Source organism: Mytilus galloprovincialis, chromosome 9 (assembly GCF_965363235.1).
Source record: "Mytilus galloprovincialis chromosome 9, xbMytGall1.hap1.1, whole genome shotgun sequence".
In the NCBI taxonomy this organism is placed as follows: Eukaryota; Metazoa; Mollusca; class Bivalvia; order Mytilida; family Mytilidae; genus Mytilus; species Mytilus galloprovincialis.
The window spans coordinates 90,818,135-90,833,587 of NC_134846.1; the positions used below are offsets into that span (position 1 = coordinate 90,818,135).

The window sequence follows — 15,453 nt, forward strand, 5'->3', positions numbered from 1 at the left end:
GGAGACAATAATATAGAAACTAGAAGAACACAAAGAAGTGGACCATAAAGTAAGTAAATCAAGGGAGACAATAATACAGAAACTAGAAGAACACAAAGAAGTGGACCATAAAGTAAGTAAATCAAGGGAGACAATAATAGAGAAACTAGAAGAACACAAAGAAGTGGACCATAAAGTAAGTAAATCAAGGGAGACAATAATACAGAAACTAGAAGAACACAAATAGTGGACCATAAAGTAAGTAAATCAAGGGAGACAATAATACAGAAACTAGAAGAACACAAATAGTGGACCATAAAGTAAGTAAATCAAGGGAGACAATAATACAGAAACTAGAAGAACACAAAGAAGTGGACCATAAAGTAAGTAAATCAAGGGAGACAATAATACAGAAACTAGAAGAACACAAATAGTGGACCATAAAGTAAGTAAATCAAGGGAGACAATAATATAGAAACTAGAAGAACACAAAGAAGTGGACCATAAAGTAAGTAAATCAAGGGAGACAATAATACAGAAACTAGAAGAACACAAAGAAGTGGACCATAAAGTAAGTAAATCAAGGGAGACAATAATACAGAAACTGAAAGAACACAAAGAAGTGGACCTCAAAGTAAGTAAATCAAGGGAGACAATAATTCAGAAACTGAAAGAACACAAAGAAGTGGACCTCAAAGTAAGTAAATTAAGGGAGACAATAATTAAAAACTGAAAGAACACAAAGAAGTAGACCATAAAGTAAGTAAATCAAGGGAGACAATAATACAGAAACTAGAAGAACACAAAGAAGTGGACCATAAAGTAAGTAAATCAAGGGAGACAATAATACAGAAACTAGAAGAACACAAAGAAGTAGACCATAAAGTAAGTAAATCAAGGGAGACAATAATACAGAAACTAGAAGAACACAAAGAAGTGGACCATAAAGTAAGTAAATCAAGGGAGACAATAATAGAGAAACTAGAAGAACACAAAGAAGTGGACCATAAAGTAAGTAAATCAAGGGAGACAATAATATAGAAACTAGAAGAACACAAATAGTGGACCATAAAGTAAGTAAATCAAGGGAGACAATAATACAGAAACTAGAAGAACACAAATAGTGGACCATAAAGTAAGTAAATCAAGGGAGACAATAATACAGAAACTAGAAGAACACAAAGAAGTGGACCATAAAGTAAGTAAATCAAGGGAGACAATAATACAGAAACTAGAAGAACACAAATAGTGGACCATAAAGTAAGTAAATCAAGGGAGACAATAATATAGAAACTAGAAGAACACAAAGAAGTGGACCATAAAGTAAGTAAATCAAGGGAGACAATAATACAGAAACTAGAAGAACACAAAGAAGTAGACCATAAAGTAAGTAAATCAAGGGAGACAATAATACAGAAACTAGAAGAACACAAAGAAGTGGACCATAAAGTAAGTAAATCAAGGGAGACAATAATAGAGAAACTAGAAGAACACAAATAGTGGACCATAAAGTAAGTAAATCAAGGGAGACAATAATACAGAAACTAGAAGAACACAAAGAAGTGGACCATAAAGTAAGTAAATCAAGGGAGACAATAATATAGAAACTAGAAGAACACAAATAGTGGACCATAAAGTAAGTAAATCAAGGGAGACAATAATACAGAAACTAGAAGAACACAAATAGTGGACCATAAAGTAAGTAAATCAAGGGAGACAATAATACAGAAACTAGAAGAACACAAATAGTGGACCATAAAGTAAGTAAATCAAGGGAGACAATAATATAGAAACTAGAAGAACACAAAGAAGTGGACCATAAAGTAAGTAAATCAAGGGAGACAATAATAGAGAAACTAGAAGAACACAAAGAAGTGGACCATAAAGTAAGTAAATCAAGGGAGACAATAATATAGAAACTAGAAGAACACAAATAGTGGACCATAAAGTAAGTAAATCAAGGGAGACAATAATACAGAAACTAGAAGAACACAAATAGTGGACCATAAAGTAAGTAAATCAAGGGAGACAATAATACAGAAACTAGAAGAACACAAAGAAGTGGACCATAAAGTAAGTAAATCAAGGGAGACAACAATACAGAAACTAGAAGAACACAAATAGTGGACCATAAAGTAAGTAAATCAAGGGAGACAATAATATAGAAACTAGAAGAACACAAAGAAGTGGACCATAAAGTAAGTAAATCAAGGGAGACAATAATACAGAAACTAGAAGAACACAAAGAAGTAGACCATAAAGTAAGTAAATCAAGGGAGACAATAATACAGAAACTAGAAGAACACAAAGAAGTGGACCATAAAGTAAGTAAATCAAGGGAGACAATAATAGAGAAACTAGAAGAACACAAATAGTGGACCATAAAGTAAGTAAATCAAGGGAGACAATAATATAGAAACTAGAAGAACACAAAGAAGTGGACCATAAAGTAAGTAAATCAAGGGAGACAATAATATAGAAACTAGAAGAACACAAAGAAGTGGACCATAAAGTAAGTAAATCAAGGGAGACAATAATATAGAAACTAGAAGAACACAAACAGTGGACCATAAAGTAAGTAAATCAAGGGAGACAATAATATAGAAACTAGAAGAACACAAAGAAGTGGACCATAAAGTAAGTAAATCAAGGGAGACAATAATACAGAAACTAGAAGAACACAAAGAAGTGGACCATAAAGTAAGTAAATCAAGGGAGACAATAATATTGAAACTAGAAGAACACAAAGAAGTGGACCATAAAGTAAGTAAATCAAGGGAGACAATAATACAGAAACTAGAAGAACACAAAGAAGTGGACCATAAAGTAAGTAAATCAAGGGAGACAATAATACAGAAACTAGAAGAACACAAAGAAGTGGACCATAAAGTAAGTAAATCAAGGGAGACAATAATACAGAAACTAGAAGAACACAAAGAAGTGGACCATAAAGTAAGTAAATCAAGGGAGACAATAATACAGAAACTAGAAGAACACAAAGAAGTGGACCATAAAGTAAGTAAATCAAGGGAGACAATAATACAGAAACTAGAAGAACACAAATAGTGGACCATAAAGTAAGTAAATCAAGGGAGACAATAATATAGAAACTAGAAGAACACAAAGAAGTGGACCATAAAGTAAGTAAATCAAGGGAGACAATAATACAGAAACTAGAAGAACACAAAGAAGTAGACCATAAAGTAAGTAAATCAAGGGAGACAATAATACAGAAACTAGAAGAACACAAAGAAGTGGACCATAAAGTAAGTTAATCAAGGGAGACAATAATATAGAAACTAGAAGAACACAAAGAAGTGGACCATAAAGTAAGTAAATCAAGGGAGACAATAATACAGAAACTAGAAGAACACAAAGAAGTGGACCATAAAGTAAGTAAAGCAAGGGAGACAATAATATTGAAACTAGAAGAACACAAAGAAGTGGACCATAAAGTAAGTAAATCAAGGGAGACAATAATACAGAAACTAGAAGAACACAAAGAAGTGGACCATAAAGTAAGTAAATCAAGGGAGACAATAATATAGAAACTAGAAGAACACAAAGAAGTGGACCATAAAGTAAGTAAATCAAGGGAGACAATAATATAGAAACTAGAAGAACACAAAGAAGTGGACCATAAAGTAAGTAAATCAAGGGAGACAATAATACAGAAACTAGAAGAACACAAAGAAGTGGACCATAAAGTAAGTAAATCAAGGGAGACAATAATAGAGAAACTAGAAGAACACAAAGAAGTGGACCATAAAGTAAGTAAATCAAGGGAGACAATAATACAGAAACTAGAAGAACACAAATAGTGGACCATAAAGTAAGTAAATCAAGGGAGACAATAATACAGAAACTAGAAGAACACAAATAGTGGACCATAAAGTAAGTAAATCAAGGGAGACAATAATACAGAAACTAGAAGAACACAAAGAAGTGGACCATAAAGTAAGTAAATCAAGGGAGACAATAATACAGAAACTAGAAGAACACAAATAGTGGACCATAAAGTAAGTAAATCAAGGGAGACAATAATAGAGAAACTAGAAGAACACAAATAGTGGACCATAAAGTAAGTAAATCAAGGGAGACAATAATACAGAAACTAGAAGAACACAAAGAAGTGGACCATAAAGTAAGTAAATCAAGGGAGACAATAATATAGAAACTAGAAGAACACAAATAGTGGACCATAAAGTAAGTAAATCAAGGGAGACAATAATACAGAAACTAGAAGAACACAAATAGTGGACCATAAAGTAAGTAAATCAAGGGAGACAATAATACAGAAACTAGAAGAACACAAATAGTGGACCATAAAGTAAGTAAATCAAGGGAGACAATAATATAGAAACTAGAAGAACACAAAGAAGTGGACCATAAAGTAAGTAAATCAAGGGAGACAATAATAGAGAAACTAGAAGAACACAAAGAAGTGGACCATAAAGTAAGTAAATCAAGGGAGACAATAATATAGAAACTAGAAGAACACAAATAGTGGACCATAAAGTAAGTAAATCAAGGGAGACAATAATACAGAAACTAGAAGAACACAAATAGTGGACCATAAAGTAAGTAAATCAAGGGAGACAATAATACAGAAACTAGAAGAACACAAAGAAGTGGACCATAAAGTAAGTAAATCAAGGGAGACAACAATACAGAAACTAGAAGAACACAAATAGTGGACCATAAAGTAAGTAAATCAAGGGAGACAATAATATAGAAACTAGAAGAACACAAAGAAGTGGACCATAAAGTAAGTAAATCAAGGGAGACAATAATACAGAAACTAGAAGAACACAAAGAAGTAGACCATAAAGTAAGTAAATCAAGGGAGACAATAATACAGAAACTAGAAGAACACAAAGAAGTGGACCATAAAGTAAGTAAATCAAGGGAGACAATAATAGAGAAACTAGAAGAACACAAATAGTGGACCATAAAGTAAGTAAATCAAGGGAGACAATAATACAGAAACTAGAAGAACACAAAGAAGTAGACCATAAAGTAAGTAAATCAAGGGAGACAATAATACAGAAACTAGAAGAACACAAAGAAGTGGACCATAAAGTAAGTAAATCAAGGGAGACAATAATAGAGAAACTAGAAGAACACAAATAGTGGACCATAAAGTAAGTAAATCAAGGGAGACAATAATATAGAAACTAGAAGAACACAAAGAAGTGGACCATAAAGTAAGTAAATCAAGGGAGACAATAATATAGAAACTAGAAGAACACAAAGAAGTGGACCATAAAGTAAGTAAATCAAGGGAGACAATAATATAGAAACTAGAAGAACACAAACAGTGGACCATAAAGTAAGTAAATCAAGGGAGACAATAATATAGAAACTAGAAGAACACAAAGAAGTGGACCATAAAGTAAGTAAATCAAGGGAGACAATAATACAGAAACTAGAAGAACACAAAGAAGTGGACCATAAAGTAAGTAAATCAAGGGAGACAATAATATTGAAACTAGAAGAACACAAAGAAGTGGACCATAAAGTAAGTAAATCAAGGGAGACAATAATACAGAAACTAGAAGAACACAAAGAAGTGGACCATAAAGTAAGTAAATCAAGGGAGACAATAATACAGAAACTAGAAGAACACAAAGAAGTGGACCATAAAGTAAGTAAATCAAGGGAGACAATAATACAGAAACTAGAAGAACACAAAGAAGTGGACCATAAAGTAAGTAAATCAAGGGAGACAATAATACAGAAACTAGAAGAACACAAAGAAGTGGACCATAAAGTAAGTAAATCAAGGGAGACAATAATACAGAAACTAGAAGAACACAAATAGTGGACCATAAAGTAAGTAAATCAAGGGAGACAATAATACAGAAACTAGAAGAACACAAATAGTGGACCATAAAGTAAGTAAATCAAGGGAGACAATAATACAGAAACTAGAAGAACACAAAGAAGTGGACCATAAAGTAAGTAAATCAAGGGAGACAATAATAGAGAAACTAGAAGAACACAAACAGTGGACCATAAAGTAAGTAAATCAAGGGAGACAATAATATAGAAACTAGAAGAACACAAAGAAGTGGACCATAAAGTAAGTAAATCAAGGGAGACAATAATATAGAAACTAGAAGAACACAAATAGTGGACCATAAAGTAAGTAAATCAAGGGAGACAATAATACAGAAACTAGAAGAACACAAATAGTGGACCATAAAGTAAGTAAATCAAGGGAGACAATAATATAGAAACTAGAAGAACACAAAGAAGTGGACCATAAAGTAAGTAAATCAAGGGAGACAATAATATAGAAACTAGAAGAACACAAACAGTGGACCATAAAGTAAGTAAATCAAGGGAGACAATAATAGAGAAACTAGAAGAACACAAACAGTGGACCATAAAGTAAGTAAATCAAGGGAGACAATAATATAGAAACTAGAAGAACACAAAGAAGTGGACCATAAAGTAAGTAAATCAAGGGAGACAATAATATAGAAACTAGAAGAACACAAAGAAGTGGACCATAAAGTAAGTAAATCAAGGGAGACAATAATATAGAAACTAGAAGAACACAAAGAAGTGGACCATAAAGTAAGTAAATCAAGGGAGACAATAATATAGAAACTAGAAGAACACAAATAGTGGACCATAAAGTAAGTAAATCAAGGGAGACAATAATTCAGAAACTAGAAGAACACAAAGAAGTGGACCATAAAGTAAGTAAATCAAGGGAGACAATAATACAGAAACTAGAAGAACACAAAGAAATGGACCATAAAGTAAGTAAATCAAGGGAGACAATAATATAGAAACTAGAAGAACACAAAGAAATGGACCATAAAGTAAGTAAATCAAGGGAGACAATAATTTAAAACAGCAGAAACACGCCTGTCAAATTTTCTAATTAATGTGGGGTTTCCCCCTTGAGAATTTACTGGACTCTGAAAATCTTCTTTTTAATTCACTTAATAGCTCCAAACAGACATAAAAAGGAGTTGAAATAACAGTTATTAGAGCACATACAGACTTATTCAATACCATACTATATTAGAGCAGAGCATTTATAAATGATGCACCAGACACTGGTGCTTAAGATTGCCCTTTTATGCTAAATATCTTGATCACACCAACCATGATTATAAATGTTGATGAGTTAGGGATAAGCATATTTTATTTGCCAAAAACAAGGACAGAAGTATTTGATCCAAGGTAATCAAACTTTAAACTTCTTCTCCTTATAGAGCCACATTCATACAATCTTTTTTGAATAACTATTAGTTGAGTATGTGTGGTTTACCAACAAATTAAATCACATTATGAAATGCATAAAACTAAATGACTATTACAATATTTTATGTAAAAAATAGTTTTACAAACTACTGCATATAATTTTATATTCTAAAAAACACAAGAAAACATAGTAAAGACAAACTGCATATGAAAAGAATAATGCAATACATGTATACACTTTAATTGGGTTTTCTTAAGGAAAATCCAGTTATTACTTTGGTGAACTGAAGTATGGCTGGTAGAGAGCAGGTAAAAGACTGCTAACAGTTTCCTTGCAACAACTTTTGAACTGTTCAACAAAGAATTTCCAAATTTTGATGTGTCATTATTGGTTCCAAAATTGAGATCAAAAGTAAAATCACAAAAATATTGAACTATGAGGAAAATTCAAGTTGAAAAGTCCCTAATTAAATGGCAAATTCAAAAGCTCAAATGAATAGATAACAACTCATATTTCTGACTTGAGCAGGCATTTCTTATGTAGAAAATGGTGGATTAAACCTGGTTTAATATTCAAGATAATTTCCAAAACAGCAAAATTTTAACATTTATGATTTTTCTAGCAGGATATTCTTGCTGTTAAAGTCAGTATCGTAAACAAAATGTGTTTATTCTATATCTTGTCGATGCTTCATTGTATTCAAAGCATACTTTACAAAAGGTTTTCCTTAACATGTTATTTTCTTGCTTTCAGATTGAAAGTATCGATAAACAAGAAAGTGTTCAGAAACAAGCTGCAGCAGATGGTAGGCAACAAGTTCCAGGAGAACAGCAACAACAGTTGCCTCAAAAACAGGTCCCATTTGACAATCAACAACAAGTTCTAGTAGACAGACATCAACAGTTACCACAGGGACAGGTTCAAGCAGACAACCAACAACAGTTACCACAGCAACAAGTTCCAGCAGAAAGACAGCAGCAAATGGGAGGAGAACAAAATGTGGAACAACAGGAAGTAGGAAAACAAATAAACCTTCCTGTCAGAGAAAGTTCTAACCAGGGACAGCCACAAAAAGTTGACAACATTGAACAAAATATGGATGACAATTTACGATTTAAAAGAAACATTCCCAACCAAATAAATTTAAAAGGAGTAAAAGAAAATACAAAAGAAAAAGCAAAAACAGACAATACTAAAAAAGGTGCTCAAAAATTGAAAGACATAAATAAAGACGTTAATGGTGAGATGAAGAGAAGACTTTTAAGTGAAAATAATCTGCAAGATAACATTGAAAAGTCAAGATAATACTTACAAAAGCTGTAGTGACTAGATTTGGTTTATATTCTATTTTTTGTTATTTTTACGGTAAAATGCGTGTGAAACTTTTGTGTAATAACAAATCAAAACTACAGAATATTTGTGTAATCTAAAATCTATACCTACTAAATTAAGTTTCATGTATGTAATTAAATGTATGTTTCTTTAATACCATAATTATGTACTGCTATTTTTTTTTTTAATGCATTACTAATGTTCCAAATGATTATTTTAGGACAAAGAATAGAAATGCAATGTTTTCTGAAAATTAAATAATTATTTTGTTAATTTTTTTCTTTCTTTGTTTCAGTAATCAGTATTTTGAAACATTATCTTTCTAAGAATATTACTTTAAGGGTTTTCTTTTCACAGTTCTAACTATCTATTATTATTTCTACACACAGCAATTTAACTATAACATCTACAGTTAAAGTTGTCATAGCACAATTTACTATAATAACATATTGACCAAAAGGTGAATAATCTCTCTTAATAGGATTTTCTAAACAGTTATGGATTTTTGTGATAAATCATAAGGTCACTGTTAGTCAAGAGCAAAACTTTTGAAGTGAATTCAATTAAAGCTGTTTTTACTAAAATACTTTAAAAGTACTACTGTCCCAGAACTTTTAAAGTGAATTCAATTAAAGCTGTTTTTACTAAAATACTTTAAAAGTACTACTGTCCCAGAGCTTTTAAAGAGAAAAACAGACAAACACAATTCTTTTTCCCTTCTTTTTCAGTATTATAGAATTATCTGTGATAAAGGTTTATCTTGAATGAGAATTGAATTCATTTCATGTTTTCATGTTATCATGTTTTAAGAAAACTATGCGTTTTACATAAACATATATGGAGGTATAATAAATCAAGGACTTTAAACAAAATGATTTCAGACCTTATATTTCTTTTCTTCCATTTATATCTTAATGGCCCTCAATCATTCATTTGCCATGTATAATCAGAAATCTTTCATTACATCCTGATAATGTGAAATGTTTCTTTTCAAAATCATGTTTTTAAGTTGTTTATAGAATCATTTACAGAGATGGAAAAAAAATATACTGAATTGTGCACAAAAAGAATTGTTTTATCGAAAACATAATTTTTCTTGTGAAATAACACAAATACAATTGTTTTTATAGCTGAAAATTGTGTCAGCTTAGTGTCAGCATGTGAAGGTGGAAAAAATAATGAGTATAGCATACCACAGTAATGCACATTCACTATAGAGAAAACTATATCTTCATTAGTACTGTATATATAAGAGATTAACTTGTGAATTTACAATGATATAACTAATGTGCTATAGCTTTGTACATTTTGTACCAGAATGTTTCTGTGAAACTGTTATTTTTATTGTTTAAAAAATATCTATGATCATGTTAAAATTTTGTTTAGTTTGTAAATTTAGAAATTACTTACAGATATAATGTCGGGTATAAGTTTTTCAATCTAGGGAAACTCTTGAATCATTTATCAAATCATGGTCCATCATAATGCTGAGGGGCAATACTTAATTTGTATATACAATTATTTATTTTGGTAGCTTTCTAATGATTAGTTGTCAAGTTTTGAATTTTAACCTTCAATAGCTTGTTCAAGAAAAATATAGGTTTTATTTTTCAGGAAGTAATGTACATTCAAAGTAGTATATATTTACATTCATGGACATTTTGTATATTTTCATGTAACAACTGTTATTTACTTGTTTTTAACAATTGAAACTTGATTGTGCACTGTAGCATACCGGTACATTTAGCATAATGAGTGTTTCCCATCTTCAAACAGAAAACATATGTTCCACTATATATATAAAGCTTGTAACAAGTAGATATTTATAGATTATTGTTGATAATCTCAGAGAGATGGACTTTCTTGCTTGAGCCGGTAGATGACCAATGATGATCTGTTTATCGCTATTTCACCTATGATGATGTTGTCAATTTCATTAGCAAGGCCACTTGCCTCCTTAGTTTCTAGGAATAATTTTCCATCTCAAGCAAGTAGCATGATATGAAAAATTATCACAAAAAAAGATCAAAGGAAAAATGCACAAAATAGCGATAAAACAAAATATAGCAATTGAATTTCAATATAAACTTCTTTTTAGGAATTCACACAGTGAATTACCTAAACATGTTGCTGCTGGGGGAAATATGTCCTTTCTCTTCAGATTTGCAGTATAAGTAATATTTTCTGCTAAACGTAACCTCTGTACAAATTGTTGACTTATAATGACTTGTTTTAATAGCTGAAACATTTACTGAAACATTTTCATATATTTGTTTAGGGGCAAGCTGAATGACGCCTCCGGGTGCGAGAATTTCTCGTTGCATTGAAGACCTGTTGGCGACCATCTGCTGTTGTCTGCTCTATGGTCGGTTGTTGTCTCTTTGGCACATTCCCCATTTCCATTCTCAATTTTATCATATATATAGTTAAATTAAGGGGTATCATGTGAGATTTAAATTTTGTTGTAATTTGTCAACCTCTAAAACTGTTTTTCTGAAGCATTTTCTGTAAAGTCATTTGTAGATTTAGATGTGGTATATATTTATAATTTCATCTTTTAAAGCTAACTACCCAGTATTGCATTTACAGGAACATTATACCACTGTCTGATTAGCATGTATATATGTACCACATACCAATATAGTATACATACAGATATACAACCTTCTGGACATTCAGTATAACATAAACCATAGTGGAGTAAGTTATAGGAGCTTAGGGTGCTTTAATTCTTTGTTTAGTTATCTACAGTAATCCTTTCTATGTTAATGTCATCTGTATGAGGGTAACAATGTCATATAACAATAAACATTCTTGCCATTGAAGTTAACAATATTTTTTGGTGCATAACAATAAAATGTACACTTTGTTTTAGACAATAAAATACTCAACTGATTTTGACAATTCATGCTTAACTTGTCCAAATAATTTGAGACCTCTGACGAGCCACAATAAGGAAAATATGACGAATCAAGGTAAAATCTTAACCAATTTGATGCTTATGGTAGCTAAAAATTACCATTTGACACCTGACAGTAAAGTGAATTCTTACCCTGCTGTATGCTTAGATTTTTTCTCTTGATCTCTTAGTATTTTTGAAGCTCACCTTGGTACTCCCAATGATTGGGTCAAAAGTTAATCAAATTATTTAAAGTATGTCAATTGTATGAATATATGTATAAATTTTCAATTTAAAGCAGATATATCAGTATAAATGTATATGTGTATTTGAGATTAAACACACAAATTTAGGAAAATTCAATATACACTCTTACCTAGAAAGATATTTTACTCTCGTTTGTTACATGTTTGTACAACACATCTTTAAGAGAATTATAGTCATGGGTATAATAATAGTGGGGATCATAATAATTGTATTTAATGGTTAATAATTTTTTGAAAAAGAATTCAAGGGCCCATGTGGGGTTTTTGTATATGTATGTCAATTTAGATAAGTATTCTACTAGTGCTTACTGTTTTGTTATATATAATTTGTTAAACAAATTCTACCTGTTACAAACTCTCTGGTTTTAATCAAATTGATAGGCTTTGTATGATGTCATGTCTTTTTGTGATCTCATAAAGTGCAATTATTGTGAAAATCATCTCATATGTCTATTTTTATTAAAATATTAAAAATAATACATGTATCTTAATCTTTTCAATATTTATATTTGTCAATATAATATAAGATCATTCCATAGTAGGAGTGATATTGGAAGGATTTAATTGTGTTTTTGTTGGTTTTCTGCAATTGGTCTTTATCATACTTTATTTTCAGATACAGCAGTTTACTTCAAAAAGTAGAACTTGAACTTTTCCCCCTTGTTTCCTCTTTCAAAATTAAAAAAAAAGTCCAAACATGTGCATTTCTTACTCAAGTTGAAATATTAAACAATTTATTTTTCACATGAGTAGTCATTTTTATTGATTATCTCCCTTGTCACAATAATTTATTATTACGGAAACATCACATTAGATTAGTTGATCACTTTATATCTTATTTTATAGAAAATGACCACTCTAAATTTTTATTTTCCATAGATCTTGACCTAAAAAGTAAATCAAGAAGGCCAAACAAGGAAAATCTACTATATAATGTTTAAAGATGTTCTTTTAAGCTTGCTTAATATTCATAACACTGGAGACTGAATGTATCATATTTATAACCCTGCCCACTTTCTGGTACAGTCATCTTGTGAAGATATGATAGTCGATAAAACAAACATAAAACATTAAGACATATAGGTCTTCAACAAGACAATACAACATTAGATTTTTATAACTGTTGAAGAAAACAGAATACTTTTCTATAATTTTTCATCACAACTATAATATTCTATGTCATAGACCAGAAATGATTGTTTTAGAAATACAAATATTTAACTGATGAATAGTTTGAAGTAGATAAATTTTAAGACTTTGAAAACCAGATTTGTGTACGTCAAAGTATAAACAGATTTTTATATTCATATCAATACTAACAAAGACTTATCACAGACCTGCCTTATACCTTCTTTCTCAAATGGTAAAATATAATATAACAAAAGGCAATCTCTCTGAGGGAATTCCAGAATCCACAGGCACATGAACATTTAGTGAGGTTAAACCAATATATTGTCTTCAACCAGATTCGTATAGTGACCCATTTTAAGCTGTGCTGTTTCGGACTTCATCAACAATATGTTCATGAAAAAGCCTGTTTAAAACTCCATTGACACGGTTACTGACATCTCAAAAAAAATTACAATAAACATTACTGTTGACGTTTCTGATGGTATGAAGGTTGCTTCATTGACATAAGTTTTCCTTTGCTGGTGTTCTCAAAAGAAGTTGAATGCTTGTGATTTGAAGAGATAACACTTTCATTAACATACACAGTCATGTAGTGCCTGTAGGATAATCAGTGAAAACCAACATAAAACACTTCACTGTGAAAAATTAACACAACGAGTGATTAATATTGAATTACCTTGTATGAACTTTGGTATCAGAAAACATGACCAGCCACTCAAGCACAAAAACCATAATAAAGATGATCAGTCTTCAGTACATGTCAGTTTGGTATATTTCATTGACCTCTTTTTTATGGTTTGTTGCTCAATGTTTATTTTTGTCCGTTTTTTTAATACGGTATGTAGCAATAGGTTAACTATATTTGATGTTTGGAAAGATTGTAAGATGTATATGTTTGTCTGGAAATTATCATCTGACCGTTACCTTATTTTCATGGGTCAATCTTAAGTTTATCTGGTTTGTTTGTTTCTTAGATACTACCCGGTATATGTAAAAGGTCAACTATATTTAAAACATGTATTGATTGTAAGGTGTACACGTCTGTCTGGAAGCTTTCATCTGACATTTGCCCCCATTTCATGGTTCATTGATCAATGTTAAATTTTCCTAGTTTCTTTGATGTGAAGTAGGTCAACTATATTTAAAGCATATTTGGTGTATGGAATGATTGTAAGGTGTAGATGTATTTCCAGTTTGGTTTACCTGACCTTGACCTCATTTTCTTTGATCATGTTTAATTGATGTGAAAGTTGTAGTAAAGCTTTATTTTAAGGACTGTCCACATAATATCAATGGATCAATGGTTAGTAAAGAAGGCGAGACATTTCAGCGTGTTCACTCTTGTTTGAGATAAGAGTGATGAATATGTATTTGTTTAATCAAGATTGTGAAATAATTAAAGAATCTACAAAAAGATAGAGGGTGTCATACAGATCCAAAAAGCTGCTCACATTTTCAACTTGGCAGATAAATATATACATAGATGACAAAATATGAAGTCATTCTGCTCAAAAGTACATGTACTAGTGAAATGTTCATACTTCTGAGCAGAATGACTTCATATTTTGTCATCAAATATTTTTAAAAAGTATCTGCAAACAGGAAGTAGGTGTCAGACAGATTCTTACAGGTTACAATACATCCTAGAAAGCTGTTGACCAAATATGAATTTATGGGCAGTACTTCCTGTGAAGAAGTGTCGACAAAAATATTTGTTTGATGAAAAAATTGACAACCGCAGAACAAGGGGATTGCAATTAAGCATCATTATTAGAACGAAGGTAAATAAGTATATAGCTCCTCACTCAACTGTTTCAGTTCTTGTTCATCCTGAATTTGGCTTTCAAATATTCGACTTCACTTTGAGCGTTCCTGATGAAGGTAAATCTAGAAAAGTGCTTTATACACGTGAAATTCATACCGTGTTGTTTTAATTTTTTTTCTACCAATCACAAATCTTAACAATACTTTGGATTTCTGTCGCCGTTGACAAGTTGCAGCTATGTGAAAGTGCTTCACACAGTTAAAATGCTCACATGAAGCTCAATTTCACAATTTAGAAAGTTCCTGAGAAAAATGCAACAAAAAGTTCATAAATGTATAAAAATGGCTAAGTTTGTAAGAAAATAATTGATTATGAAAATGTATCACACAATATGACATGCTCACATGAAGCTAAATTTATTTTCAGGTAGCTCAGATTTGTATTACTGAAAAAAATGTCAGAAAGATTGTACCAGAGACAGACTATAGAAAACCAGAAACAAAGAACACCAATAAAAGCTTTATTCCTCTGCTTTTTGTAGGTTTTTTTAATGTGCAAATACCGAACATGTGTCATGGATGGATAACCCATATCCTTTCTTTTCTACATTCTATATATACCCCTCCATCAGTGCTTGAGCAACATTAATCATGTCCATATTGTCTGGAAAATTCTTAATAGATGTATGAAATCTTATATAAATTTTGGACAATCATGTCACCTTCTTCAACATTATTTACATTTAGTTTAAAGACAACTCCAAAACAGTCCTTGATTCCAAAATAGATTTATTATACACAGATACCCTGTCCATCAGCTGTATCTTTTAATCTGTATGACTAAGAAATATGAACTC

The 15,453-nt window shown here is 31.1% G+C and overlaps 1 protein-coding gene across 1 annotated transcript in view; it reads left to right on the forward strand.

Annotated features, from left to right (window-relative positions):
* The window catches only part of LOC143046333 (solute carrier family 38 member 10-like), a 113,863-nt gene extending 101,687 nt beyond the window's left edge, over positions 1-12,176 (forward strand). Inside the window, exon 15 of the mRNA XM_076219440.1 lies at positions 7,958-12,176. Coding sequence (XP_076075555.1) covers positions 7,958-8,509 — 552 coding nt within the window. The 3' untranslated portion in view covers positions 8,510-12,176. The remainder of the gene's footprint in view (positions 1-7,957) is intronic.
* Positions 12,177-15,453: the final 3,277 nt, after the last annotated feature.